The sequence below is a fragment of the Macrobrachium nipponense genome, chromosome 40, assembly GCF_015104395.2.
Source record: "Macrobrachium nipponense isolate FS-2020 chromosome 40, ASM1510439v2, whole genome shotgun sequence".
NCBI lineage: Eukaryota > Metazoa > Arthropoda > Malacostraca > Decapoda > Palaemonidae > Macrobrachium > Macrobrachium nipponense.
In genome coordinates, this window is record NC_061101.1 from 16,496,675 (window position 1) to 16,524,174 (window position 27,500).

At 43.8% G+C, this 27,500-nt stretch overlaps 1 protein-coding gene across 2 annotated transcripts; it reads left to right on the plus strand.

The window, feature by feature from the left end:
• Nucleotides 1-772: 772 nt before the first annotated feature.
• Nucleotides 773-26,253, plus strand: LOC135211956 (uncharacterized). Of its 2 annotated transcripts, none has more exons than XM_064245212.1 (6): nucleotides 773-940; nucleotides 7,473-7,562; nucleotides 8,637-8,972; nucleotides 9,950-10,195; nucleotides 10,475-10,778; nucleotides 25,936-26,253. In XM_064245212.1, the coding sequence occupies exons 2-5, from the start codon at nucleotides 7,481-7,483 to the stop codon at nucleotides 10,732-10,734; spliced, it is 924 nt and encodes a 307-aa protein (XP_064101282.1). In that variant the 5' UTR covers nucleotides 773-940; nucleotides 7,473-7,480; the 3' UTR covers nucleotides 10,735-10,778; nucleotides 25,936-26,253. The 2 variants fall into 2 exon arrangements, with proteins under 2 accessions (XP_064101282.1, XP_064101283.1); XM_064245213.1 differs by having other exon boundaries at nucleotides 774-940; nucleotides 8,652-8,972.
• Nucleotides 26,254-27,500: the final 1,247 nt, after the last annotated feature.

A 27,500-nucleotide genomic window follows, 5' to 3' on the forward strand; every position in this document is an offset into this window, starting at 1 on the left:
TGGCGTAAAAAGATTTTTGGAATGGTACAGTCTCAAAATTTTGTTCTGCGGCAAAAGTCTCTGTCATACGATTGTCCCTTTTTACTTGTATAGTTTGCCACAAAAAAGCGGAAAACTACACGAGTAAAAAAGAACTATTCATTTGACACGGATTTTTTTTGCCGCAGAACGAAATCTGGACACTGGACACTTAACATTTCCAAAAATCAACGTTCGGCAGAAGTCATATATACAGGATTATATGAAATCAGTTCTTGAATACACGAATGACATCGATTTCTCTATAAAGCTGATAGATAATAATCCCTTTCATATTGATTAGGCACCAAATTCTTGGCGATATTTATTAAAATTATTTAGCAAAATAGTGTCCGCTTTGAATTTGTCCAAGTAGAATAGAAGAATGTTACATGGGAGAAACATTGGCGTTTCAGTATTAAGCACATCCAAAGAATAAGTATAAGAGATATCTACTGAGAAAACTTCATTCCAGGTAAAAGAAAAAAAGAGATATAAAAACATCAGACACACAAGGTTCGTTCCTGAAATACCACCAGATTCAAAACGTCACTAGGTCTATGTCAGAGTTTTTACTTTTTTTTTATTCTAGACTATTCCTGTTTCAAAAGAGGACGCTCATAAAAAAAAAGAGAAAAACTCACACTCTTGATGCTTCCTGCAGTTATTTTTCGAATTTCAAACCGAAAATACGTGACTCAGGTCCTTATCAGAAGACCGAGGCTCTCTGTTATCAGCCTAGCCATTATCATGAGCGCTTCTCAGTTGGGTGGCAAACGCCGAAACAACACCGATGCCGACCGTTGCCAACCCAGTTTTATTTCAGTCGACGGAGTGTTTCTACTGTCTTTGAACGAGTTAACAGAGGACCAGGCAACTGTGTATTGACCCAAAGGGAGACTCCGCTGGCTTAAGGCCGTGGGTAAGTATTAAAACCTGAGAAGTCATTTTGGTTTGAATACAAGTAGGGCGGGGTTAGTCAGGGGAAAGCGGCAAGTGTTATGAGATTAGTGGTCCATTTGCTTACTTAGTTCGACTTCGGCCAGAAAAATCATGCCCCTTCAATCTGGCGGTCAGGGCAGGCGAATCACGCGAGGAAATGGAAGTATCTAGTCTATGAAGGATAATAATATAACAATGACCGAAGGATATTAAGTAAAAACACGAATTTTTTAGTTAAAAAAGGAAAAAATGCTATGCGACACATCCCTGTACCAGCTCATATCATTGCTAGGTGCCTGAAGTTTGTAATACCATCCTAATACAATACCAGTAGGTATTGTAAATAAATACGAAATTTTTATGTTATATGAAGCAGCCTCTGCTATGCTATAACGTGTTATCTAACCTAAGCTCAGTGTGGATAACTTTCAATCCTTGAAACCTAAAAACAATTTTTCCAGGACAATAGATACAAGTGTCAGTAGTTCCAATTTATTACCCAGGTGATAACTGTATCATCATCACCATATATGGCAGATTTGATGTTCTCCTAAAAAAAAAAAAAACTGTGAATGCAACATCTGCCTGTAGGATCACAGAAACGGTGCCTTTGTTAAACAGGTTAGCAGCCATCCTTATAATAAAACAAACCAAATCAGAGACTGAAAACTGCATGAAAAAAAAACATCGAGAATATATAACATTGGTGGTTTAATGGGCTGTTAAAAAGGCAGAGGCCGTGCCAGCACGGTGGCGGTCAGGTACGTGTGTTGTACTTGCTTTCCGCTCTTATATCCAGTACTAAACACGAGGTTAGGCAAGCGCCTTGGCAGGATGTAAGTTTTGTGGTTCTTCTACAGATGTGCTGGTCTTGGTGTAAGGTCAAGTGAAAATTTACCAAAAGTGAAATGGATGTGTGATGCGTTCGTTGATGACAGGGACGTATTAAAAGGGCAAAATAGGAGCAGATTATTTCCAAAAAGACCAGGTATCATTGAAAGGGCACCGAAGGCAGGCAGAAATCTGAGCATATTAGGCCTACTGTCATTTGACTTGTCGAATTTATGTGCAGATGTGGTCAATAAGAAAAGTGCTTAGGTGAATCTCATGACTGTTGAACCTACAGATAATAAGCTGAAAGAAAGAAGCAGTTATAACTCTGAGAGGAAATCATCTTGCTGCCAGCAGATTTACTCAGAAGAAAAAGGTATAAATTTTGAAAATAAGAGTGACTTGAAATATCTGTAAAAAGTTGAGAATACTGAAAGCAAGATTTCAAGTATGTTTGATAAGCAAACTGCTGGGAATACTAGGCATTGCTATAAAACTGTCATCCAGTTGTGAGGACAGATAAGACTTAGAGTGGTGGAACATAATGTGAGAGACAGATACAACGTCTATATCTGGCTCTATTGTCAAGGGTACAGTCACAAAGACTCAAAACAGGATATTTTAATTATACAGATAAAATATTTATAAACGGAGCGGCTACAGTTCAGTTGCCCATGGGTTTCGTCTGCTAGGGAATCGGCGGAGTAATACAAACAAGATGGCGGCTGTTTGTTTTGGCGCAAGTTTTTAAAACGTGTATTGTTAGAAAACCCAAAAACCTAAAAAAACGGTAATGGGGGACCATTTTGGGAAGCGGGGTATTTGGGTGGGGGGAGAACACACGAGTTTTGGTTAAAAGTTAATGAAAACGGTAGAAAATGTTAAGGGGGGACCTATTGGGAAACCGGGGTTTTTTGAGTGGGGGGAGACACAGACGACGAAAATGAACACAGAAAACCCCGAAACCCTAGCAGACGATACCCGTGGCCAACTAAACTGTAGGAGCTCTCTACATTCGTTCCCCGTTTTTTAGGCTAACCAAACTGTTCCCCATACTCAGTTTAGTTGGCCACGTTTAACGTCTACTAGTTGGTTGGTTCATGAGATGAGTAGCCTAGGTAATGAAACTGTCCCTCCTACTCTAAATTCGTTCCGTGTTCGGTTAGGCTAACTAAACTGTCCCCCCAACTCAGTTTAGTTGGCCAACGTTATCGCCTCCTAGTTAATCGGTTCATGAGATGTGTGGCCTAGGTTACTAAACTGTCCCCCTACTCAACATTCGTAGACCGAACATATGCGCTATTAGCCTAATAGAACGTTCATGCATGAAATGCTGTACCTGGCCAACTGAGGTGATCGTAACCAAACGAACCAACCTAACCAAACTTAGGCCGTGTGCCCTTACCTGGCCGGGGGCTTCGCCCCCCTGGACCCCCCAGTATAGTATGTTAACAGTGATTGCAACCTAACTAAAGGAACCAACCTAACCAAACTTAGGCTGCATGTCCTTACCTGGCCGGGGGGCGAAGTATGTTAACAGTTATTGATACCTAACCTCAAAAACTTGTACGCACGGATGACTGGCACCCGTAACTCCTTACTGATATATAAACAAAGTTAATATTTCCGAGAATGCATTGGTTAAAGTTAATGCCACGTTCTTTGTTCGAACGCGTGGACTGCTAGTGAACGTGAATGTTCGGATGTGTTGAGTGGCCCTGACTTCCGCTTAGCGATAAACACACTGACCTGCTTTGTTTCCACAAATAAATGAACATAACTTGCATTTACATTGATAAGCTTACCTTGGAGATGTTGCGAGTTGTCAAATGATTGGCCTGCCCCCCCCCCCACAGAAATATAGAACTAAATATAGAAAATCGGAATTGTTCAAATCTTCGGGTACAGAATTTTTTTTTTCCTTCTGGGCGGGACGGTTGTTTTTCGTGGTAACTGAACAAGCGGAATTTGTGGACGAGGCTCGAGTGCAGATGACGAATCCGTTTGTACGGCGACGTCTCGTGATTGTTTGGTTTCAGCGACATTGCACCTCATTTTGGCGGGTGTTGAACCTACTTTAGTTAAAGGATATGCACGTTTAATTAAATCTAAAAAGGCTTTAAATTGACAATCAACTTCAGTTAGATAACGTTTTTTAACACAATACATAGAGAAATACGAATTATACAAGTTTTTAACAGTACCACTTCTAGGTAAGACATTTCGTTTCAAAACCCGCCAAGTAGATTCTATCGTGTTTGTGTGTTTGTTTTTATCGTGTGGATCTATAAAATTCAATGTGTGATTAATGTTACGGTGTGATTTGAAATGTTGACTTAAATTTTGATAAGATTTCCAACAATCCAAAATTACAATTGACTCAGGGTGTATGTTATCAATTAAAATAGGAAGAAGTGTGTCTGTAGTTCTGTCTGGAACAACCTAAAAAAATTTTTCTTTTGTTTGGCGGTCAATCCCGCTGAGAACCCAACAACCATCGACACGTCTGCCTTTGTTAAACTTCCTTTTACCAAACTTGGACTCGTCAATCTCTACCATGTGACCTGGCCCGCCAATTTTCCGATTGTCCATCACCAAAATATCTACACAAACATCCCGGCAGAAATTGTACCAATCGACGATTGTGTTCGGCGACCCAATCCTCAAATTAAGCTGCATATATTTCTGGGAAGCCTCGTGAATCCAGCCGTGTATGAGCATTAATATGCTCTTGAAGGAGAGATGAGAGCCCGAGAAGAAAGATCCATGTCAAATTGAAGTGTACTTGCGGCAGTGTCTTGCATTGCACCACCATTGAAAGCTATCCCCTTGTTTCAAATGGCCGACGGTGCCTTCATTACACTGCTCGCACAAGCCACTAAAATCCCCAAGTAGGCCGGTTTTCATTAAATATATAATTAGGGATCGTTTATCACGACACAAAAGCACAATGTCCTCCATAGTGACGGGAACGGCGGCAGCGAATTCCACGTGTGCGGGACACGAGAAAGAAACGGCGGAAGCAGACATGGTTGCACTGAACAAGCTGAGAAGCAGGAACAGACTAAGGGCGAAGAGTCGGGCAGGGTCAGGTACTAGTTATCTTGGCGGAGGGATTAAGGGCCAAGTAGAAGGTTTCGTGAGGGAACAGGTGATTTAAATGAATAAAAGAGGGCTAGCATAAAAATAGGCATTGGTAGGATTCATACAATAAATATTGGTAGGAATCATACAAAAATTGAAAATAGATATCGTAGAATGTACGGAAAATAGAAAATGAAGCTCCTACAGATTAGTTGGGCAAGGGGAATGTGTGGTAGGTAATGAGCAGTAGGTTTCGTGTCCGTATGGGTGGTAGAAATTAATAAAAGAGGTCTAGCATAAAATCGAGAATTGGTGGGATTCTTATAAATAACAGAGTTTCTACAGTTTATTGGGCACGGGTTTCGTCTGCTAAGGAATCGGCGGACTAATACAAACAGGATGGCTACCGTTTGCAAGTCGCTGCATGTTCGGGTTCGGGCCGGGTCGGTTCCATGGGTTCGGGTCGGGTCGGCTGCGAGAACTACTTACCTTGGCGGAGTGATTACGGACCGGGCAAAATGGTGTTACGCGGCCCGGGCAACTAAACTGTAAACTACCCTTTATAAACTGCATTATAGTTCAGAAGTCTGCGGGGATTTGATATTCATTCAATACATAGGATTACAAACAGAACTGACCATGAATACCGATTCTAACATGGCTGGAAAGGAGGTGTGGTTCCATGAACACAAAATTAGCCGTTTAAATAATTGAAGATAAGACTGAATATTTGAAAGTTGGAAAACAGATAATTTTATGAGGCTGGGAAGGAATTTCGAGCTTCACAATCAGATGAATCGAGATTGCTTTAGAGAGCCAATAAAAACACAGTTTTCTTTTTATACTAGAAGTACTCCAGAGAAAATTAATATAGAGTATAAACTAAAACATTTTGTTTTTACGGTCCACCCCTCAGGGGATCAAGTAAATTAGTCAAGAAGACACAAGACAAAATTTCCTTAATAAAGACAACCTAGGAAATACCAACATGAGAATTTCATTACTGGCTATAAAGAAATCAAACCAAAGCAAGCAATGATAAATAGTAGTGAAAAAGGTTCTATGCTTTCCAGTGAACAAATTATCTTCCTACTACTGACCGTTAACTTTTTTATGTAAACATCCCACACAACGAAACATCGAAATCACGAAGTGATACATCGAAATTAGCTAAAAACTGACGACATACAATGCAGATATATAGGTACTCTAACCGGATACAGAAATCTGTATCAAAGAAGATTATCTTTCTAATTATCTCATTATCAAAATATCTAGCGTGATACAAAACTGGAAACACGTCACTAACTATAGTAGAAGCTACACCGAAGGTTTAGTCATCACGAAAGTGCACATACTCAAAGAGATAACACAAACAGATAAAGCAATATCAGCAATGTTATCCCTCCGTGCGCTTGTCAACACGTATTTGTAAGAGTTACATAATAAAAATATGGAATGTTATTCCATATATATAAAAAACTAAAACTATGAGGTCAACCAGATTGCTTGCAGGAATGTGATCAGACCAGAGACGATAAAGATGACGTATACAATAAAGTAGGCTAAGATGACGTGCCGTCACCTGTGGTCCTTCATTTGTTTTGAAAACATTAGTCCAAGCTTCCTGCTTGAGACAACTACCGCGACCTATAATTCAAACGGCCTACGTGATTTGTAATGTGTCTCATCTATATGTATGTTCATATGTTCGAGCTACTGTCTGCTTCCTTTATGATTTGTAACAGAGATGGGAGTCAGAGTTGAATTAGCCATCATCATTGGCAGAAGCGATCAAGCCATCGGCATTAGAAGACCTGTACATCTATATCTAAGCTTCATCATGTAGATTTGAATTAGCCATCATCATTGGCAGACCTGTACAAATTTCCTCTGATCTTCAACATGTAATCTCAGAGAATAGAACTATTTTTTATACTTCGTGTTTTCTACTAGAAACCTCACATCAGAAAGAAGATATCATCATGAGTTTAACACATCGTCGTCATAACCAAAGAAGATACCGACTTCGTAAGTTATCAACAAAACCCAAGACACTCAATGAGAATGGAAGTGCATAACCAACCGACTTAGCGTGAGATTATCGCAAGTCTCACATAACCTCATAGGGCGCCTTATTATACAAGGCAACAGCCCTTTCATATTTCTTCATATCCGGAATTAGGCTCTTTTTATTTCTTTTGAGTTTACTTAATTTTTTACACAGCAGGTCCATTGATATTTCATATTTTTCCGTAGGTATTCAATTTTAGCTTAACTGATTTCCTTCCTAACATAACGTCCTACCTCATTTCTTTCTGCCTTACTGGGTTCTCTTCGGTAATCATTACAGAGAATTTTGGATTAACGGTCTTCGTTATCGTGATAAATTTAACAGTTCTTATGCCAGCAGGGTCTCTTGCTCTTGGGCAGCCCGCAACATTTGTGACTAATTAATCATCACAGAATCTGAATTCATGCAAATTATTTTCATAAAATCCAGAAGGAAATTAATATCTTCCCTTCAAGCTCAGAAACGTAACTGAATTCCACATCTGCTAATGATTTCATAAACTTTTTTATCTTTTTTTTTTCAGGAGAAAGAATGACAACCATGCTCCGGCTACTGTCCATCCTAGCTTCTATGGTGGCCATAGCATCACCTCAACTATTGGCAAAAGCAGGCGGTAAGACATTAAATATTCAGCTAATTTTCCCTTTTCCTGCCGAGAGCAGCAACCAGATCCGCTGAACAGCAGAAGTGCCAATATGCGATAATTGCGCTTCGCTGTCAAACTTCTTTCTCTCAGTTCCAGAGGGCATTTATGCCTCACACCGTTGGACTTTGGAACAGCCTCCCAGGGGATGTGGTGCAGTTGGAATCTCAAAAGTTCAGCTTGTATTTTAATATTTCACTTACATTTTTATTAATTTATCAATTCATTAGTTTATCTATTTTTTTTATAGCTGATCTTTTTGTGTATTTCCAACATCCTTCTGTCACTTCTTTCGAATGAGCACCACTTTCTCTGGAAGCTTGAGTTTTAAGTCAATGGCCCCTGTGGGATTGTTCCATATGAATAGGTTTCATATAATAATAATAATAATAATAATAATAATTCTACACTTGAATCCCGGACAGATTCTACTGGTGAATTTAGATCAGTCCAGTGTAGTTTTCATGTAGTTATATATAAATTCTGACATTAACGATTGTTCTTAGAAAAGGGTACACCAAAATGAGAGTGTGACATGAAGTTTCTGGATGCTAAATGATTTGGAAAAGAGAGAGAGAAAATATGACTATGTAATTATAAACCTTCATTGGTTTAAAGTAGCTGAACTATTAATCCTGTACGATATTTATTTGGGTATTCGGTTTCTCCTTGTTTGCAACAGTGGTGAAGAAAATGTCCTTTAGTGTTTATTGATGTAGCCATGAAAAAATTAAATTTTTCCAGCTGGCACAATGGAACTAACTAACAGCTAATTCTACCATTTATGACAATGTAACAACCCATAGAATTATTTGAATTTTAAAAGTTATATGTATACGGAGGACTTCAAACTACCTGCAACCAAAAGTCCAGAAAAAAAATAACTCATTAAAAGCTTCACTTAATAACGATGTTTATGAAGATTCACGTTCGTTAGCGTATGACAAAAGCTTCCCACGTCCATCCTCAGTGAAAACATGTTTATAGATCAGAACCATTCATCCAGATGGCAAAGAAGAAAAAAATGTCTGCTGTATCGAACAGCATTTCTTTTCGCAGCGAATCTGGCGACCAGTTCCCTGAACATCGAAGAGATCACTCAGGTCATGAGAGAGGACGACCCCACCGGTCAGGACCACCGCATCCGCGTCACCATATCGGAGCACGACCCATTGGACGACGTCGTGGAATGGAAACTCTTCCTGCATTCCAACGATGAAGGGGCCGTCACTTACAAGATCCCAGCAGACGGAGAAAACCCTTCCACCCAGACAGAATTCGTCTTCAATGGAAACCTCGTGAACTCGGACTCCTACCTGCTGCAGGCGATGGATCACTCGGAGGACATTGCCATGGACTTTAAGGTGGTGGCTATCACGGGTGAGTCCTTGCGACGGATAAAGAATTTAGAGGGATTCTCTGATAAAGATCAAAATTAGTAGTCGTTGATGAAATTTGTATGATAGCCGGTAGTACAGGAAGGACTTCCTACTTTACAAGTCTCTGCAAATGATGCCTTTTAGGTGACGTTTATGTCACACTGATAAGTTTACCTAAAAATTTTAAGGAAAAAGGAGCTACAGTAGATTCACATCACTCGTGCATTTGATGTCTAGGCCAGTCCCTTACGACGCACCTGATTGGTTGTTGATAAGCCAATCACAGGGCTGGAAACTCTGTCTCTCGAGAGAGTCCACATAGACAGGATGTACGCCGCACCTCTCCTGAGGGATACGTCTTTCACCAGTATCCCTCAGGAGAAGTGGAACACAGATCCCAACAATGGGAACTCTCGAGAGAGACTGAGAGTTTCCACCCCTGTGATTGGCTTATCAACAGCTAATCAGGAGCGTCGTAAGAGACTGGCCTAGACATCAAATGCACGAGTGATGTGAATCTACTGTAGCTCCTTTTTCCTTAAAATTTTTAGGTAAACTTATCAGTGTGACATAAACGTCACCTAAAAGGCATCATTTGCAGAGACTTGTAAAGTAGGAAGAGTCCTTCCTGTACTACCGGCTATCATACAAATTTCATCAACGATTACTAATTTTGATCTTTATCAGAGAATCTCTCTAAATTCTTTATCAGAGGCTCCTTCCAAATTAGTTCCTTTATCAAATGATCCATCTCCTAACACTGGCTATCATACAAATTGGCCGCCAAAAATGAAGAATTCTCGTCTTTATCAAAGACTCCATCTTTCACCACTGGTATTCTTGCATCACTGGTTATCACACAAATTCCCTAAATGATTAATAGTTTTCTTTCTTAGCAAAGAATCCTTCTTGTTCCACTGGCTGTCATACAAGCTTTCTAAACGATTAAATAAATTCCCTTCTTCGTCCAAATCCCAGATCTGGAGACGAGCTTAGCCTGGGTTGGTGGGGAGAGGAACTCACCAGCTTCCTCACTAAGGATAGTGACCAGCCAGCAAGTGGGAAACATCACTGTGGATGGAAACGTCTGCACGTACGATGACCATCCCTGCTACATAATAGCCCCAGAAACGAAGCCGTCTTATATCAGGAGATGTGTCAATATTTCCGTATCGTCTGATAAGGTGATGAGGCATTGCGATGAAAGGGTTGCGTTGTACAAGGGTAAGGTTCTCTACATTATTCCAACAACGTAAGTTAATATCATCATATTCATTCCGTAATCCAGTTGTTTGTTACAGACACGAAAAACTGCCTTGATTGAAGCTCAAATTAATTGAGAATATGAGCGCAAAGACCCTCTTTATGAATACTTCCATCTGTCGCTGTTTCTAATTTAAACTCACCTTCTCAACAGAAAAAGGAGAATCACTAATCAAATTCTCACCAGAAACAGGAGAACCACTGCCAATTGCAGTTTCTAATTTACATTTTCCTTAACAGAAATAGGAGAAACACTACCAATCGAACTTCAAGAAGACGGAATCCTCACAGTTGAGTTTACATACCCAGGGAAATACCTCTCAGTGGAAGTGGTGGCCTACGACCCCAAGAACAATTCGAACTTGTTCTCAGAGTACCCTTACAAGTGCAGATTCCCAATCGGCCAGATCAGGAAAAAGGGTGACAAGACAGTGTGCCGTCATACCCTGACACTGCCCCGAGGCCACAAAAGAAATGATGGTCCTCATTGTGGTCATTGATGAAGATGATCGTGTGGAGAGGTCGGCTCTCCAGTACTTTGACAGTAAGTGATGTCATGATTAGAGAGGACATGTGCCAAGCTAGAAACTCTTGTGCTGTTTGTTCAAATGAGATAAGTCTGCTACCTCTGTTCAGTGAAGAATAATTTGGCCAGTTGTGTGCGGAGATTCTCGGAGTAATCCCAAATACACAGTATACAAAAATTATGAAGTGGCATAATGACATTTGGAACCGTTAGAATAATAGAGTAATTGAGCCTCATAAAACCTTTTTAAATAACTACAAAACTGTCTATAATTTAGTTTGGGAAATGCATCATCACACATGACATAGTATGCAAGATATAAGTTAACACTTGAATGAAGTATTACAGAGGCTATTTTGGCCTGATGGCTGAACCTCATCACAATATGATTCCTGATATCTGAATCACATTCAACCATTATCTACTGATAACATTGCATACTATTGGTACTATTTTCGACATTCATTCAGATAAGGAAGCTAGTAGCAAGTAGAGGGAAAGACCCCATATAGACTCCACTTTTCTAGCCCCCCGCCCCCCACCCCATTAAGGGCATGGCTACCCCCCTCCCCCTCCTGATAAGCTCATGTACATACAAAAGGGGCGTGGCCACCCTGACCCCATATAGACTCCACTATCCTGGGGGTCGTGGCCACCCCTGACCCCTGTATAGACTCCACTATTCTGGGGGGCGTGGCCACCCCTGACCCCAAATTGACTCCATTTGTATTATAAGCTCGTACGTACATGAGCTCATATTGGGGGGGCGTTGCCACCCCTGGCCCCAAATTGACTCCATCTGACTTACAAGCTCATGTACGTACATGAGCTCATATTAGGGGGCGTGGGCCCCCTGACCCCACATAAAAGACTCCACTTATCTTATAAGCTGATATACGTAGATGAGTGTAAAAGGGGGTGTGGCCACCCTTGACCCCAAATCAACTCCACATTATTGATGAGTTCATGTACGTCCATGAGGTCCAAAAGGGGTGGGGTGGGGGCTGGGCGGTGTGGCCACCTGTAACTCTACGGGAATAAAACCAACATTTCAAGCGCCCCCCCCCCCCCCCCATCCCAAATTGACTCCACTTTTCTACCCCTGTGACGTCATGTAACTCTTTGGAAATAAACCACCATTTCAGCCCCCCACCCCAAATTAACTCCACTTTTCTACCTTCTGTGACATCATATAACTCTTCGAAATAAACAATACTTTCAACCCCCAACCACAAATTGACTCCACTTTTCTACCTCCTGTGATGTCACGCAACTCTTCGGGAATAAAACCATCCTTCAACCCCGACCCCAAATTGACTCCACCTTTTCCTACCTCCTGTGACCGTCACGTAAAAACTCTTTCGGGAATTAAAACCAAAACCACCATTTTCAACCCCCAACCCCAAATTGACTCCACCTTTCCTACACCACCCCGTGACGTCATGTAACTCTACGGGAATAAAACCACCATTTCAAACCCCCCACCCCAAATTGACTCCATTTTCTAACCCCCCATGTGACGTCATGTAACTCTACGGGAGTAAAACCACCTCACCCCGACCCCAAATAGACTCATTCACTGCTTTTTTGCAACTCATGTCCCCTTTAATTGTTTCAACGTAAACCGAGACGTTTACCTCCTCCTCCTCCTATAAAATCTCTAAATTTATATATGCACATCGCGAATATAGCCTCTCTCTCTCTCTCTTCTCTCTCTCTCTCTCTCTCTCTCTCTCTCTCTCTCTCTCTCTCTCTCCCTCCCTTTTTCTCTCAGCCGTTACATTTGCTTTATATATATACACAGCTGCTTAGATATTCGGAGTATCATGATAAAAGGATAATTTGGCGACTGACTTCATCCTCATGTGAGGCATATATTTATCAATTTGATATTGGGGGACAATAACCGACAGGGAAAATGTTATCTGATGATGAATCACACACACACACACACACACACGATGAAACGAGACCTTATCGCCCCAAACACGAACGCGATAATATACGCATTCGCTTTTTCAAAAACAATACTTCAACGAAACACGTGGGTGCTATATATTTTCTAACCTGTTCCTTCACATCACAGCCCTAGTATATACCACATACATCTTCTCCAGCACTTTCCTGACCGTGTATCAAAGACGACGTTTCATCTAACGCCTCAAAGCTTTTAAATTTAGCTCATTTCATCACTGAATGTAGCTAACACAGGTAATATTGATTCAACCAAGTCGCATTAACCAGCCCGCTTGACCGATGCCAGCGGGAAAGATAACATATTTGACATAGTCATACGATGATTTAAATAATTCTTCCTTCAATTTCTTGACCAAAGAAAAAAAGTTATTGAACCTCATCTGTTTTGTTTATCTCTGCCCAAACGATCGGCATGATCTTCATCTTTGGAATAAGCCACGCTCTTTTGCGCGTATTCATTATCTTCAATGGGGGCGCCAATACCGTATTGGGTTAATAAGGTAGCTATGGTGGGTAGATCAACTTCTTCGTCGCATTCCCAAGATGTGATATTTTCAGGTCTTTTCACAATGGCGGACCCTTCAATACCCCTATCACGAAGACAGGCATATGATGCACCAGTGCGAGACTATCGAAAACCTGCCAATTCAGCATACGGATAAGCTCGAATGACGTCCGCCACCACACCGTAATTCCTGCATGTCACACAATTAGTGGCCACTACTAAACACGTATTTCTCTTCCTGAACTTATTTTCGGACAAGTTCCCGAAAACTTAACTTGCACGAGGAGGTTGATGAAGCCATGGCAAGAGTTCACGTCTTGATGTGACAATCCTTCAAGAGATAATGAGCTACGAAAGCCCCGCAACCCTAGCTCCCTCTATCACAATCACTGCATTACAAACCAGTTGTGACGAAGCATCAAGTCTCTCCCAGCAATGATTCACGCTCACCATGACGATTAAACAAGTCTTCTCATACCCTCACGCCAAAGGTCATCCCACAGATCGGTGTGATCTGCATCTTTGGAATACAATACTTCAACGAAACACCGTATGTCACACCTGATTATTACTTTCCGACTGAACACCATAAATACAGCTGACAAGGGAAATTGACGTTATTCCTTACCCAAAGTGTATAAGAGTAAGTGCAGCACGCCGACCCTCAGTCCCTACAAGTATTTCTCTTGACCGGAACGTCATTTCCCTCCATCACTATTCAGTAAGTAGCATATAAAAACACTTTCGATTTACTTAAACATATAGTAAATATTAAAAACAGCAAGAAGATTCATCTGTACATGGAATAGATATTCTCATAAAATAATGTACCCGTTGAAAGAAGCGGAATATAACAATTTGTCGAAAATTGTATTTTTCCTAACTATACAAACCTGAGGTCCTTTAACAATAGGAATTAACTTACGGTGTAGCTGAAATTACGGCCGTTGAATCTTGAACAAGGTGGTTAGGCAGTAACTACCGTGGGGCAGGCTAGCCTGCCCGGATGTAAACACTCCACTTTGCCTTTCGGCCCCAGGTTCAGATTTGGAGGGGTGGTCATGAGGTGGGCATCTTTAAAGGACCTCAGGTTTGTATAGTTAGGAAAAATACAATTTTCGACAAATTGTTGATTTGTTCTGATACGAATACAAACCTTTGGTCTTTAACAATAGGAAGACTCACTGATTGGTGGGAGGACTGAGTGAGCCTCTAGAACTGACTGGAGTTCTGCGCACCTAGGCTATTCCTCTTGGTTGTAAGAGCAAGGAGGGGTGCCCTGCTGCCTCTGACAACTTGATCGGAGTATAGGAGCTGCGAGATCAAAAGTCAGAACTTCTGGGCATTTTCAACAAAATGAGTGAGGGATCGTGACTCATCCGAAAAAGTGCTGGTGAAGAATATTGGCATCGGAGACAGTAATGCAAAGTTCTGGGAAGGGTTTGCATTATTGCCAGTCTCCTTCCTCCCCTTGCTAGAGGAAGGAGCGGGATTGCTTCTATGATTCTGATAAGAAACATAAAAAGGATGCTTATGTATAGGCTTACAGTATCAATCGTCCGACCAGCCATGTGAGCTGGGAGTCCTATCCTCAACCGAAGGACGAGGAATGGGACAAGGCGGGGAAGGGGGGGAGAGCCAGTCACTCTCACATCCTTCTTACCTCTACAACTGCACACCATGGACGAGATGCAACTTGTCTTGTCGAGGAGCTGGGTAAGCAAACACATCTGCAAGCATCCACCACTGGTCCAGGGAAATGAGGTTCCAAGGACCTGTGGGCAGTCCCGGAGGGGAAAAAGGATATAGTCGCGATGACCTATCCATCTTTCTGTCCAACATATTCTTCGGAGTGATGTCCAGTACCCATACTGGTCATCCATCCGTCTGCAGCGAAGTGTCCCACGGTCTCGTATCCCACTGCAGCGAAGTCTCTTACGGTCTCGTACCCCACTGCGGTGAAGTTCTCTTCGTCTCCCGCGGTGGATAGGACACCAACACTCCATGGAGGGTGTCGATGGTTAGGGGGTACCGGAACAAGCTAGTAGGATGAAGTAATGATTGATCTGGAACAACTGAACTAAGTCCACAGCATGCTCATGACGGTCTGGACGCTTCGACAGCTGCCGACTGACTGCGTTCAGTTGTGTGAGGCGAGCTGTCCAAGCATCCTAGGCGTAGTCACGTGACACTCGCCTTTTGAAGGGTTATGCCGAGAGACCATACAAATCGTCTATCTGTTGCCACCGATGCCGGAAGGCGAGATGATGATTCTCTCAGGCATGTGCCCAACAGGCGAAAGTCAATTGCCTCTAGAGACCGAGGTCCCCTGATGGCAAGACAGAAGTTCTCATAGTAGTTGAATCTCAGCTAAGGAGAAACAACACTGTGGCGTTGAAGACGAAGGTGAATGCAGCCGAATCGAGAGAAGTAACTCTCAAGATTCTGAACTTAGAAAAGTCTCGCCGATGACACCAACCCACGAAGACGACTTAATCCCTGTGATTTACAAAGGACTGAAAACGCTAAACCGCTACTTCATTGCTGTTTGGTGAGAAGTTGGAGTTGCAATGAAAGCGGAGCGCTTTTCAGTAATGAAAACACAGGGATGTACTGCCTGAAGAACTGCTTCTCATGGGCTGAATCATCATCTTCTTCTTCCCAGGTTATCCAGGGAGGACATCTATATACTTGGGAAGTAGAGCTGGCAGGGCGGGGAACAGGTGATGTCTTCCGTTATACATCTTCAATTGGTGTGAACAATGAACAAGCACACCCACGAATACGAGATATATTAGAAGACAAACTCAGATGTCTGAAGAAATCATTCCGCATTATCGCAGCGGCAGGTGCAGTAGGAGACTAGGCTACAGACTTGTTACCGTGCAGTAACAGAAAGATGATAGCGAGTCTATTGAGATATCTCTGTCTGAAAATTCTTGCAAGTCCAAGGCGATGCAGTAGAGATGGTCATTCACTAATGTGAGAAATTCCAGCCAACCAGAGACCTAAGTCTGTGATTGCCGGGCAGAGATTCGGTTTGGTAGTCAATCATTGTACAGGAGAGAGACATAATCCGACTGTGCTATCTCGGAGAGCCAGCTGGTACTGGGCTGCGGCAGGCAGCCCAATACACAGCTAGCTCTCTCACTCGTCATCCTGAGTTGCCAGGTAATCCATTCCAAGAAGGAATGCATTTGGCTAGAACCATCGAGCACAAAAAAATACGCTCGAGCATTTGCATTTAATTGACACGGATTTCGGTGAATGCAAACGCTGAGGTGGTGGTGTTGTAACAATAACTAAGTATCTTAAAATCGCAACTGGTAACTCTGGGAGGTTTGCAGGCAGTCCCGCAGTTGCAGTTCAGTTTAAGAAGATACTATTCGTCTCGGTCACAACCCGTAGAGTTAACTACGGTATGTGCCTACACCTCGGACAATTCAACTGTAACAGAAACATGTCACGAGGGCAATATACGAAGTATATCTGTAGGTTCCTGTACGAAGACCTCCACCCTAAATTCTCTTCCATTCGAGGAACAAGAATAAGGACTGGAAGCCAACACCCTTCCATTCTCTAATGAAGAGAGTGAAGGAGAAGTTTTCCCCGAAGGAAGACTTCAATGGTGATAACAGGATACTGAACAAGATAGTTCAAGCCAAACTGGATGTTCCCACCCGTTCTTCTCTATCCAGGGGTTGGACCGCCTACTGAGGCGACGGGCGTCAGGTCCATCTAGGCTGAGCCCTTCCTGAGATATTCTTCCTTCAGCAGCAGTGCTTTTCTCGAGCGCTAGAAATTCCAGGAATTCGAGCATTCGGTGAGATTCCCGATTATCGTAGTAACAATTATCTGGGATTCTCGTCTCGCCCACTCTGACCGTGGTTTCGCCCAAGTGTTTGCAGATCATAGAAGACCAGAACACTCGGAGGAGTGCTAGAAATTCCGAAGAACTCTAAGCACTCGGCAAAACCCCCACCAAATTCGTCAGACGATCGTCGGTGGTGTTCCTCCCGATTCCCGTAGAAATCGAGGATGGGGTAAGATCCTTCCTCAACGATGGGGACTTACGTCCAGTAGGACTCGAAGGTCCCCCCAGGAATGCAGTCCCCAACGTGGAATCATACGGAGAATGCTTTGCAGGATCCTCCCCTTCCCTTCGTAGCATAGGGAGAGAGGGAATGGGGGAGGAAGATTTGATACTCGCTCCCCTTTCCAGCGGAACTAGCAGTCGGAGAAGCGAGTACGAGCAGCCATCACCGTGTGGTGATGGCCACTCAGAGTCTACGAAAACGTTACCGTCAGGAGAAAAACGTTTTCCCGTGGAGGGTTACGAACTCGTACTGTAGGCTAAACATCTGCCGCCACCGTGACCGTCGTCTGGGTGAGGCTGAGCGAGCACCTGACAGGAGAGAGCCGATACTGTCCTCCGACGCGTCCCAGTCCTTGTTGAGGTTGAAACCTCTCAAGAGGATCGAAGGGGGAGCCCACCCTGGTCTCTTGAGTGTGTGGTCCAGACAGACAGTCATGTGAACGGCGGTGATGGTCCCTCTGAGAGTCTGGGAAGCGTCATTTGTCCTCGCCAGCCGCCCACGATCTCCTCCAACCACTTGAGCGAGAATCTGTTGGTCCCAAGACCGAACCAGGCTCGTGGCCGGACCGTAAGAAGTGCATTCCTCACGGTCACTCCTGTTCGCCTCGTTCCTCCCAGTGTAGCCTGAGGAGTTGAAGGGACAGGTGAGGGAGAACCTGATCTCCTACCCTGCCTACTAGCAGAACCATAGGCTGGGAGGACTGCGGCGATCACCAACCACGGTGGTGATCGAGCTGCAGGTCTGGACCAGCGGCTTCTTGTGGGAGAAAACGCTGGACCAAGGAACGGAGCGTCGGGTCTCTTGTGTCAGGGGGAGCTGTTACGAGAGCTCCTCCCCTGCCCACCAGCAGAACCGGTAGGCTGAGGAGGACTGTAAGCGATCAGGACCAGCGGTTTCTGCGGAGAAACGCTGGACCAAGAACGGAACGTCAGTCTCTTCAGGAGAGCTGCTGGCGATCGGGCTACACTGGTTGAGCGGCGAGACCAAGAGCAGCAGCAACGGGCGCAAGCGTCAGAAGAGCTGCTGCTGGTTTCCCTATCCGTCTGGTCCCGGGGGGGGGTGGTGGGAGGGGGGCAGCGGTCAGGGGAACGGTCAGAGTCCGCTGTCGCAGTGGGAGCGCACCCCTTGTGATCACTCCTGATCGCCTCGCTCTTCCCGTGTAGCCCGAGGAAGTTGAAGGGGTAGGAGAGGTAGGCCTGATGGCGTGCGGGGGGGGGGGGGGGGGGGGGAGGGGGGGGGGGGGGGGGGGGGGCTGCAGACGCTCGCCAACCCGCGGTAGCAATCAATCTGCAGGCTTGGTCGAGCGGTAGTTAGGGGACCAGCAGAGTCTGCTCGCGGTGGTGCGAGCAGTCCTCACGGCGGCGTCACGCCGCTGGGACCAGCCGAGGCTGGTCCAGGGGGATTGCTTCCTTGCTTCTCAGCCCGCGGCTGGTCTGGGACCATCGTGTCAACCCTAGGTACCTGCGACTCGCCACGAAAGCGATTGCTGGCCTGGTGGGAGTCACCTGGGCGACTCCCACCAGTCTTCCGCTCCGTGCCTGGATCCTGGCCGCCGAGCGAACTCGGTTGCCTGTGTCTTGGCTGCACGGTCACCCGCAGGTACCGTACACTCGGTACCATCTCGTGGAATGAGAGGCCGAGACGGTACCTGGCGTCGAGGCGGAAACCTCTGGCGCCAGGAGAGAGGTACCGGTGTTAGCCGGTACCCCTCTGGTCCCGTCATCTTCTTCATTGCAGAAGGATAGACGGCCCCCGTTCCCGAACCCGAATGGAACAGGAGGACCAGCGGAGCCCCAACTGTCCCACCGGAGTGGGACAGACCCTTAGAGGTCTCTGAGCGAGACTACTTAGGGGGGGGAGGAGGCTACCTTCTTCTTCGGCTGGGGGGGCCTCAGAAGTCGAAGCTGAAGAGGCAGCAGAAGACGACGGCAACACCTTCCTCTTCTTCCTAAATTTCCTCTTCGCCAGTTCCTCAGGACAACCGACAGGTCCTCCATTCAGGACGGAGTTGGGGCAATTGCCAAAGCAACACGGCCCAACTGCACCTGTCTGGAGGGGACCTGCAGGAGTAGCAGTGGAGAGAACGCTTCCTCAAGGAGGGCTACGAACCCCTACCTGGCAGGTGAAGCATCTGCCACCCCGAGACTAGGTGGGGCTGTCTCTGAAAGAAAGGATTAATTAAAAGAGGGCTGATGGCCCACCTCCACCGGCCTCGCATGCACGGACCCGCGGGAACGTCACGTCAACCCTGGGCACCGGACGATCGCTGCGAGAGCAATCGCCGGTCTGGCGAGAGTCACCCGAGCGACTCCTACCATCTTCAGCAGTCTGGACCCTGGCTGCACGGTCACCCGTAGGTGACCGTTACACTCGGTAACGCTCGCAAGCGGGCGGCCGAGACGGTTCCCGGTCCATAGGTGGAACCGTTCGAACCGGGAGAGGAGAAACCAGTGGTTCTGGTACACCTCCATGATCCCCGTCTGCTTCCTCCCGAGGAAAGAGACGAGCCCATTCCCGAAGGAACGGGAGGACCAGCGGAAGACCCACCTGCCTCACTGGAGCGAGACAGACCCTTAGAAGTCCCGTGACGAGAATTCTTAGTGGGGGAGACCACCTTCTCTTACGGCAAAGCCTAAAAGATGAAGGGGGGGAGGCATGAAGATATGAAGATCTCAAAGAGGAGGATGACGACACTTGACGAGCTCTCTTCCTCTTCAGTTTCTCCTTCTGCCAAACTTCTACCATCAGGAGTAGATAACCTCACAGGGCAGCGCGACAGCTTCGTCCAGTAACATAACTCCCGGGTAGTGGTGGTAATGAAAATGATCATCAGCAGGGGATCAGTACACACACTCGAGGATCGGTATGCAACATGCTACGAGTCATAAGTACAATTCCAAGGTTAGGATAACCAACACGAAGAGCATCCAACCAATACTGCTGAAAAACACAATCACCACTAGTCTGTAAAATAAAAAAAAAAAAAATGATTAAAGTAATGAGGATACTCCTCACACATCCAAGGGTGCCGCCCTCCAAGTGAGAGGAGTTCCCCAAACCCAACACCGCACGCCATCCTTCTACCCTCTTCCGGTAGTAAGTGAAAGGAAGAAGGAGAAAGAGAAATTACCATAACAACAAAAACACGGACAAACCTTTGAAGTTTCCCTTGGTAATTCCCAAGCGTAAGCGTAATTTCGGATGAATACATGTCCCATTACAGGATCAATATCATCCTCACGATAAATACATATCTCGTCCTCATGCAGGTCTGAGCCAGTGTTAAAGGGCGAAAGAATGTAAATAATATGTTAGCATACCTTAGCCGTTGACTCTTAACACAAGTAGAGGGGCGGTTACAAAGACTATCACAAAAAGTGGGTTTGTATATTCATTGAAAAACCAAGGACGAACCTTTGTTTAGTATTAATATCAAACACCGTATATCTATAACTATTTAAAACAAAAAATAAACCAAAAGGATCCCACCGGGAAAAAAGTTCAACGACCAGTCAGCGCCGAGCTCACAAAACATACGTCTTCATCGGAAGACGGCCGCCAAAGCAAATTGAAGTGTCAGTGTTTACATCCAGACAGGCTATCCTGCCCCACGGTAGTTTACTGCCTAACCACCTTGTTCAAGATTCAACGGACCGTAATTCCAGCTACGCCGTAAGTTAATTCCTATTGTTAAAGACCGAAGGTTTGTATTCGTATTAGAACAAATATAAAACAGTCATTATTCCTCCCTTTCAGATATGGGAAATAACTCTAGTAGTGAACTGTCAGCCGACGAAGTAGCCACTCAAGTCAGACACCATTACTATTATGGTGTTGGAGCCCCAAACTCATTTATCAGGAAGGTGAAAACGGGTCATGACCATGAAGCAGGAGAAGAAGAAGTAGTAGCAGGAGATGCAACAACTCCCACTGGCAGCCCACAACAGTGCAACCCCCAAAGGAAACGAGCAACCCGGTGAAGGTATGTAAAACCGATGTGTTATATATTTATTTAATAACAGTTCCTGATTCCATAGAAACACCCACTCTTTTTCTCCGTTTCCCTGTATTTGCTTTCAAATGTATTGTGGGTATAGTAAAAAACAACTATATAATTATTCATAAGGATTTATTGACACATAAAGAGAGTTTACAAATTCAATACACTAATCGCCGTCAGACCGCCTCAACACGCATCCCAATATAATGTCCAAGTGTATTCTTATTTAATCTGAATATCCGAAAAAGCGTTAAAGAGGAAACGACTAAGAACGTCTTAGCAGTTTATCACCGACGTCACGGGTGAATGATCTCACAGATCATCCTGAAATAAGTAAAGAAAGTTATGTGATTCAAGGTGCATGATACATATATAGAATATATCCTTAATAGAACGTATATGGGGTAAGGGGTATATAAAAATCAAAGAAAAATATGCATTTACCATAGTTGTTTAAGATGCGGAGACATTCCTTGTACGTAATAGCACGTTTGACCCCCGACCTCCAATGTGAACATTTAAACTTTTTAAAATATTTAAAATAATATCCCGTTTTCCATTTATCATTACCTCCCAAACGAGTGAATGAATGAATAGAAGAGGTTTGTGATGGTGATATTAATAAACCTGGAGGGTACTGGCAAGTTGATACGGCAGCTGTTAGTTTAGTAGCAGACACATCCCTCTTAATATCCAAAAACTGTCTATGCCAGCTATACGCTCACGGGACCTCCTCCTCCTCCTCCTCCTCCTCCTCCTCCTATAGAAAGTGTAGGTGCAGTGACTGGAGGGGAGGTGGTAACGCCATGATTACGTTGAAAACAATTAAAGGGGACATGACTCGCAAAAAAAGCAATACCCGATATAACAGGTATTATTCCAACATTTTTTAAAGAACCTCAAAAGTCATACGTTACGGCTTTGCTAAAGCACTTACAAGATTCTAACACGGTTGAATGGAATGAAGAAGGAGATTTAACTCATCCACTCGCAGGCGGTTATAATATTAGATATAGCTCGAGAATTTCAAGGGAATAAAAAACACCCACGTTGATAACATTTCGAATTAGCACTACTTCATTGAAATGGTGGCGGGGGTTAAAGATTGGATGTTAAGGAATATAGACAAATTAAAAAAAACAAATCGATACATGGGGAAATATGGGGGAAAAGGGAGGAGGGGGAGGGGGAGGGGTGGTGGGAAGGTGAGGGCAGGACATGCGAAAAAAACAATGATGGCAAGTGTGTGGGGTGGCTTATTAACATTTTAGGAACAATGATACCAGAGCTGTTTAGACACATGATACTGATTTTGATCAAATGAGTCATATGTGTGGATGACCTTTGGCGTGAGGGAATGAGAAGACTTGTTTAATCGTATTTTGTGAGCGTGAATCATTGCTGGGATAGACTTGATGCTTCGTTGCGACTGGTTTGTAATCAGTGATTGTGATAGAGGAGCTCGGGTTGCGGGGTTTTCGTAGCTCATTATCTCTTGAAGGATTGTCACATCAAGATGTGAACTCTTGCCATGGCTTCATCAACCTCCTCGTGCAAGATAGTTTTCGGGAACTTGTCCGAAAATAAGTTCAGGAAGAGGAATACGGGTTTAGTAGTGGCCACTAATTGTGTGACATGCAGGAATTACGGTGTGGTGGCGGACGTCATTCGAGCTTATCCATATGCCGAATTGGTAGGTTTTTTATATTCTCGCACTGGGGAGACATCATATGCCTGTCTTCGTGATAGGGTATTGAAGGGTCTGCCATTGTGAAAAGACCTGAAAATATCACATCTAGGGAATGAGACGAGAAATTTGATACCACCATAGCTACCTCATTAACCCAATACGGTATTGGGCCCCCCCATTGAAGATAATGAATACGCGCAAAAGAGCGTGGCTTATTCCAAAGATGAAGATCACACTGATCGTTTGGGCAGAGATAGCAAACAGATGAGGTTCCATCACTTTTTTTTCTTTGGTCAAGAAATTGAAGGAAGAATTATTTAAATCATCGTATGACTATGTCAAATATGTTATCTTTACCCGCTGGTATCGGTCAAAGCGGGCTGGTTAATACGACTTGGTTGAATCAATATTTACCTGTGTTAGCTACATCAATGATGAAATGAGCAAAATTGGTAAATCGTGGCTATAATGAAAAAGAATTTATCCCTGTTGGAGGAAAGGTGCGTAGAAGATTTATATATGAAAAACTTGTTAGCTAAATTTAAAAGCTTTGAGGTATTAGATGAAACGTCGTCTTTGATACACGGTCGGGAAAGTGCTGGAGAAGATGTATGTGGTATATACTAGGGCTGTGATGTGAAGGAACAGGTTAGAAAATAATAGTAGCCGTGTGTTTCGTTGAAGTATTGTTTTTGTATTTTTTTCTAATGTATGTATTTGTATGGAATATTAATTCATTCCCCTGTATTTAGCATTGGTTACAATTATAAAATAACCATTCTGTCTGTCATTTGATTTTTCATTTAACCTCTTTCAAACTCGGTATTAATAAATAAACAAAATTGAAATGTGTGCCTTTGTCCTTGTGTTCGGAATGGAGATTATGACTCAATTCTATGATAAATAAAATTTCACGTGGGGGTGAAGTCAGCTTGACAAATATGGCGATAAGATCTCGTTTCATCGTGTGTGTGTGTGCGTGATTCATCATCAAATAACATTGTCCCTGTCGGTTATTGGGGGAGATATCAAATTGGTAAATATATGTCTCACATGAGGATGAAGTCAGTTGCCAAATATCCTTTTATCTTGATGCTCCAAATATCTAAGCAGCCGTGTATATGTATAAAGCAAAATGTAATGGTTGAGAGAGAGAGAGAAGTCGATAGAGGCTATATTCGCATTGTCCATATACAGTGGTCCCCCCGTATTCGCGGGGGATGCGTACCAGACCCCCCCGTGAATAGTTAGAACCCGCGAATGTTTGGAATCCCTATAAAAATGCTAAAAAACAGCCTATTTTGTTAGTTAAAATCAAGAAAACCCACTAAAAATTTTCCTACATGGTTTTTTTAATAGTTTTATCACAAAAAGTGCATTTTATGATGAAATTCATCAAAAAAAAAAACCAGGAATTTGTGGATATTTATATAGAAAAATACCATGAATGCGTGAATTTTCCGCGAATAATGCAGGGAAAACGTTCCCGAGAGAGGAGGAGGTAAACGTCCCGGTTACGTTGAAAACAGTTAAGGGGACATGAGTCGCAAGAAAACAGTGAAATGAGTCTATTTGGGGTCGGGGTGGGGTGGTTTTATTCCCATAGAGTTACATGACGTCACGGGGGCATAAGGGTGGAGTCGATTTGGGGTTGGGGGTTGAAATGATGGGTTCTCCCGTCCCTAGAGTTACGTGACCGTCACAGGGTGGGTAGGAAAATGGAGTCGGGATTTGGGGTGGGGTTGTTGAAATGGAGGTTTTATTCCCGTAGAGTTACGTGATGTCACGGGGGTAGGAAAGGTGGAGTCAATGTGGGGTCGTTGATTTTCCCGTTTGATCGGTGGAATTTTGATGGTGGTTATTCCCGAAGAGTTATGTGACGTCACAGGAGGTAGAAAAGTGGAGTCAATTTGGGGTGGTGGGTTGAATGGCGGTTTTATTCTGAAGAGTTACGTGAAGTCACGGGGGTTTTAGGAAAGGTGTAGTCAATTTGGGTCTGTGGTGGGGTTGAAATGGTGGTTTTTATTCCTATAGAGTTACGTGACATCACAGGAGTAGAAAAGTGGAGTCAATTTGGGGTCGGTGGTGGGGGTGTGGGCCTGAAATGTTGGTTTTATTCCTGTGAGTTACAGGTGGCCATGCCCCCCCTGCCCAAACCCCTTTTGGACCTCATGGACGTACATGAGCTCATCTTAATGTGGAGTCGATTTGGGGTCAAGGGTGGCCACACCTCCTTTTACACCTCATCTAGTGATATCAGCTTATTAAGACAAGTGGAGTCTATTTGGGGTCAGGGGGCTATGCCCCCTTATATGAGCCCATGTACGTACATGAGCTTGTAATATAAATGGAGTCAATTTGGGGTCAGGGGAGGCAACGCCCCCATAGTATGAGCTCGTACGTACATAAGCCTGTAAGTCAAATGGAGTCAATTTGGGGTCAGGGGTGGCAACGCCCCCCAATATGAGCTCATGTAACGTACATGAGCTTATAATACAAATGGAGTCAATTTGGGTCAGAGGTGGCCAGGCCCCCCAATATGAGCTCATGTACGTACATGAGCCTATAATACAAATGGAGTCCATTTGGGGTCAGAGGTGGCCACGCCCCCTAGGATAGTGGAGTCTATATAGGGTCAGGGTTGGCCTCACGTACATACATGCAAATTATCGGGAGGGGAGTAGCCACGCCCCTTGGTGGGCTTTGGGGGCAGGGCTTCAGGGCGGGGGAAAAAAAAAAAGAAACAAAAAAGTGGGAAGTTCTATTATGGGGTCTACTTCTTTTCCCTACTAGGTAGCCTTCTAATTCCGTAAACTACATTTTCTGAAATTCACTTCCCATAAACAAATCGAAGTGAAAACAATTCTATCTCCCAGTACTGAGACCTCTACCTTCCCCTCTCACAGAAAAAGCAGCGTCTAAGCTCAGCATCGAGAAGGTAAGCTGGGTCATGAAAGAAGACGATCCCACGGGCGAGGACCACAACGTCAGGGTCACGTTCAGCCACCAGTCTCTCCCCTTCGTCAAGAAGTGGTCGCTGACTCTTCACAAGAACTTCAGGGACCTCATCACCTACACAACCGACGCCGACGGGAGCAACCCAAGCACTCAGACGGAAGTGGTCTTCGAGGGGAGGCTGGTGGAATCTGATGCCATTGCCCTCCGCGCCTTGGATTCTGATGGCAAGATGCTCGCCCTCGATTTGCTCACAGTAGATATTCCAGGTTAAAGTTATAAAGTTCATTTAAGAATTTTTAATCAGAGGCCTTGTTGTGCTTCGAAGGATTTCTTTTCATGAGGGTGGTAACAGAAACTTCTACTGGCAATGCTGAGCTTGTTTGAAATGAGATTTGCACCACAAGCATCGTAGTTTTCTGACTATTTAAGGTAGTTTTCTGACTATTTAAGGGTTGTAGCGAAACATTTTAATTGGCAATGTCCAGAATGAAGTTCACAGTTTCTTTCTATCTTTGCGGTTATCAGAGGTATACAGAACTCTAATCTCGTTTGTGCAATATTAGCCTAAACAAAGATATATGAAAACTCCCAAGAATTACGACAAAGATAAACAATAAAGATTATGCTAAAAAGATCTTAGAAATATACCCTACATGATCAATTGCAATTAAGAAAGACTATAATTATTTTTATATTTCATATCTTTAGCAACCCTTTCAATGCATATCAAATCTATTTTTTCCTCTCATGAATGAAAGAGAAATTAAAAGACCTTACTTGGTCTGTGCATATTCATAAAAACAAATCTCTCTACAAGTTTAAGCATCCAAACATTTCTTCTCTTTAGTTTAAACCCTGGTCGAGGTCGCTGGTTTTAATTATTCCTGAATCTCTCTACATTAAACAAGCAGGAAAATAAAAGTCTCAAGTGACGTGGGTCGGATGGAAGAAAGAAAATCCCTCCGAGTGACGACAAGTGACGACTTCCCTGAGATTCATGTGGGAGACGAGGGTCTGCACCAAAAAAAAACAAGTCCATGTTACTACATACCCCTTGCAGGAAAATCTTCTTCAGTGGATAGCTGCGTCACCAAATACTTACAACAAGACAGAGTCCTGCAGATGTGTGATGAGAGAGTGACTGAAATTCCAGGTATAGATGTTTGTTAACTTACTGAATGTTTTAAGATCCTGCTTTGACCCAACTGAGAATATATCCTTAACAATATACCTAATCCTTCACAATAAATTGATTGTCATGTCTGTTTTAGAGAAAAACTATTCCAAGCATACCCACGGAAAACTGTTCATAAACTGGGCTCATATCTTAAACAGAATAAAATTGACTGTACTGTCAGTTTTACGCCTAATTTCAATTTAATCATCTCTATTATCCAACCGTCTAAGCCTACCAAACATGACAATTTAAGACAAAACTTTCCTGACCAAATAATTCCAGAAATCAGCCCAGAGCCATCAGTATCCGTCACAGAAGAGGGCAAGATCTCCGTAA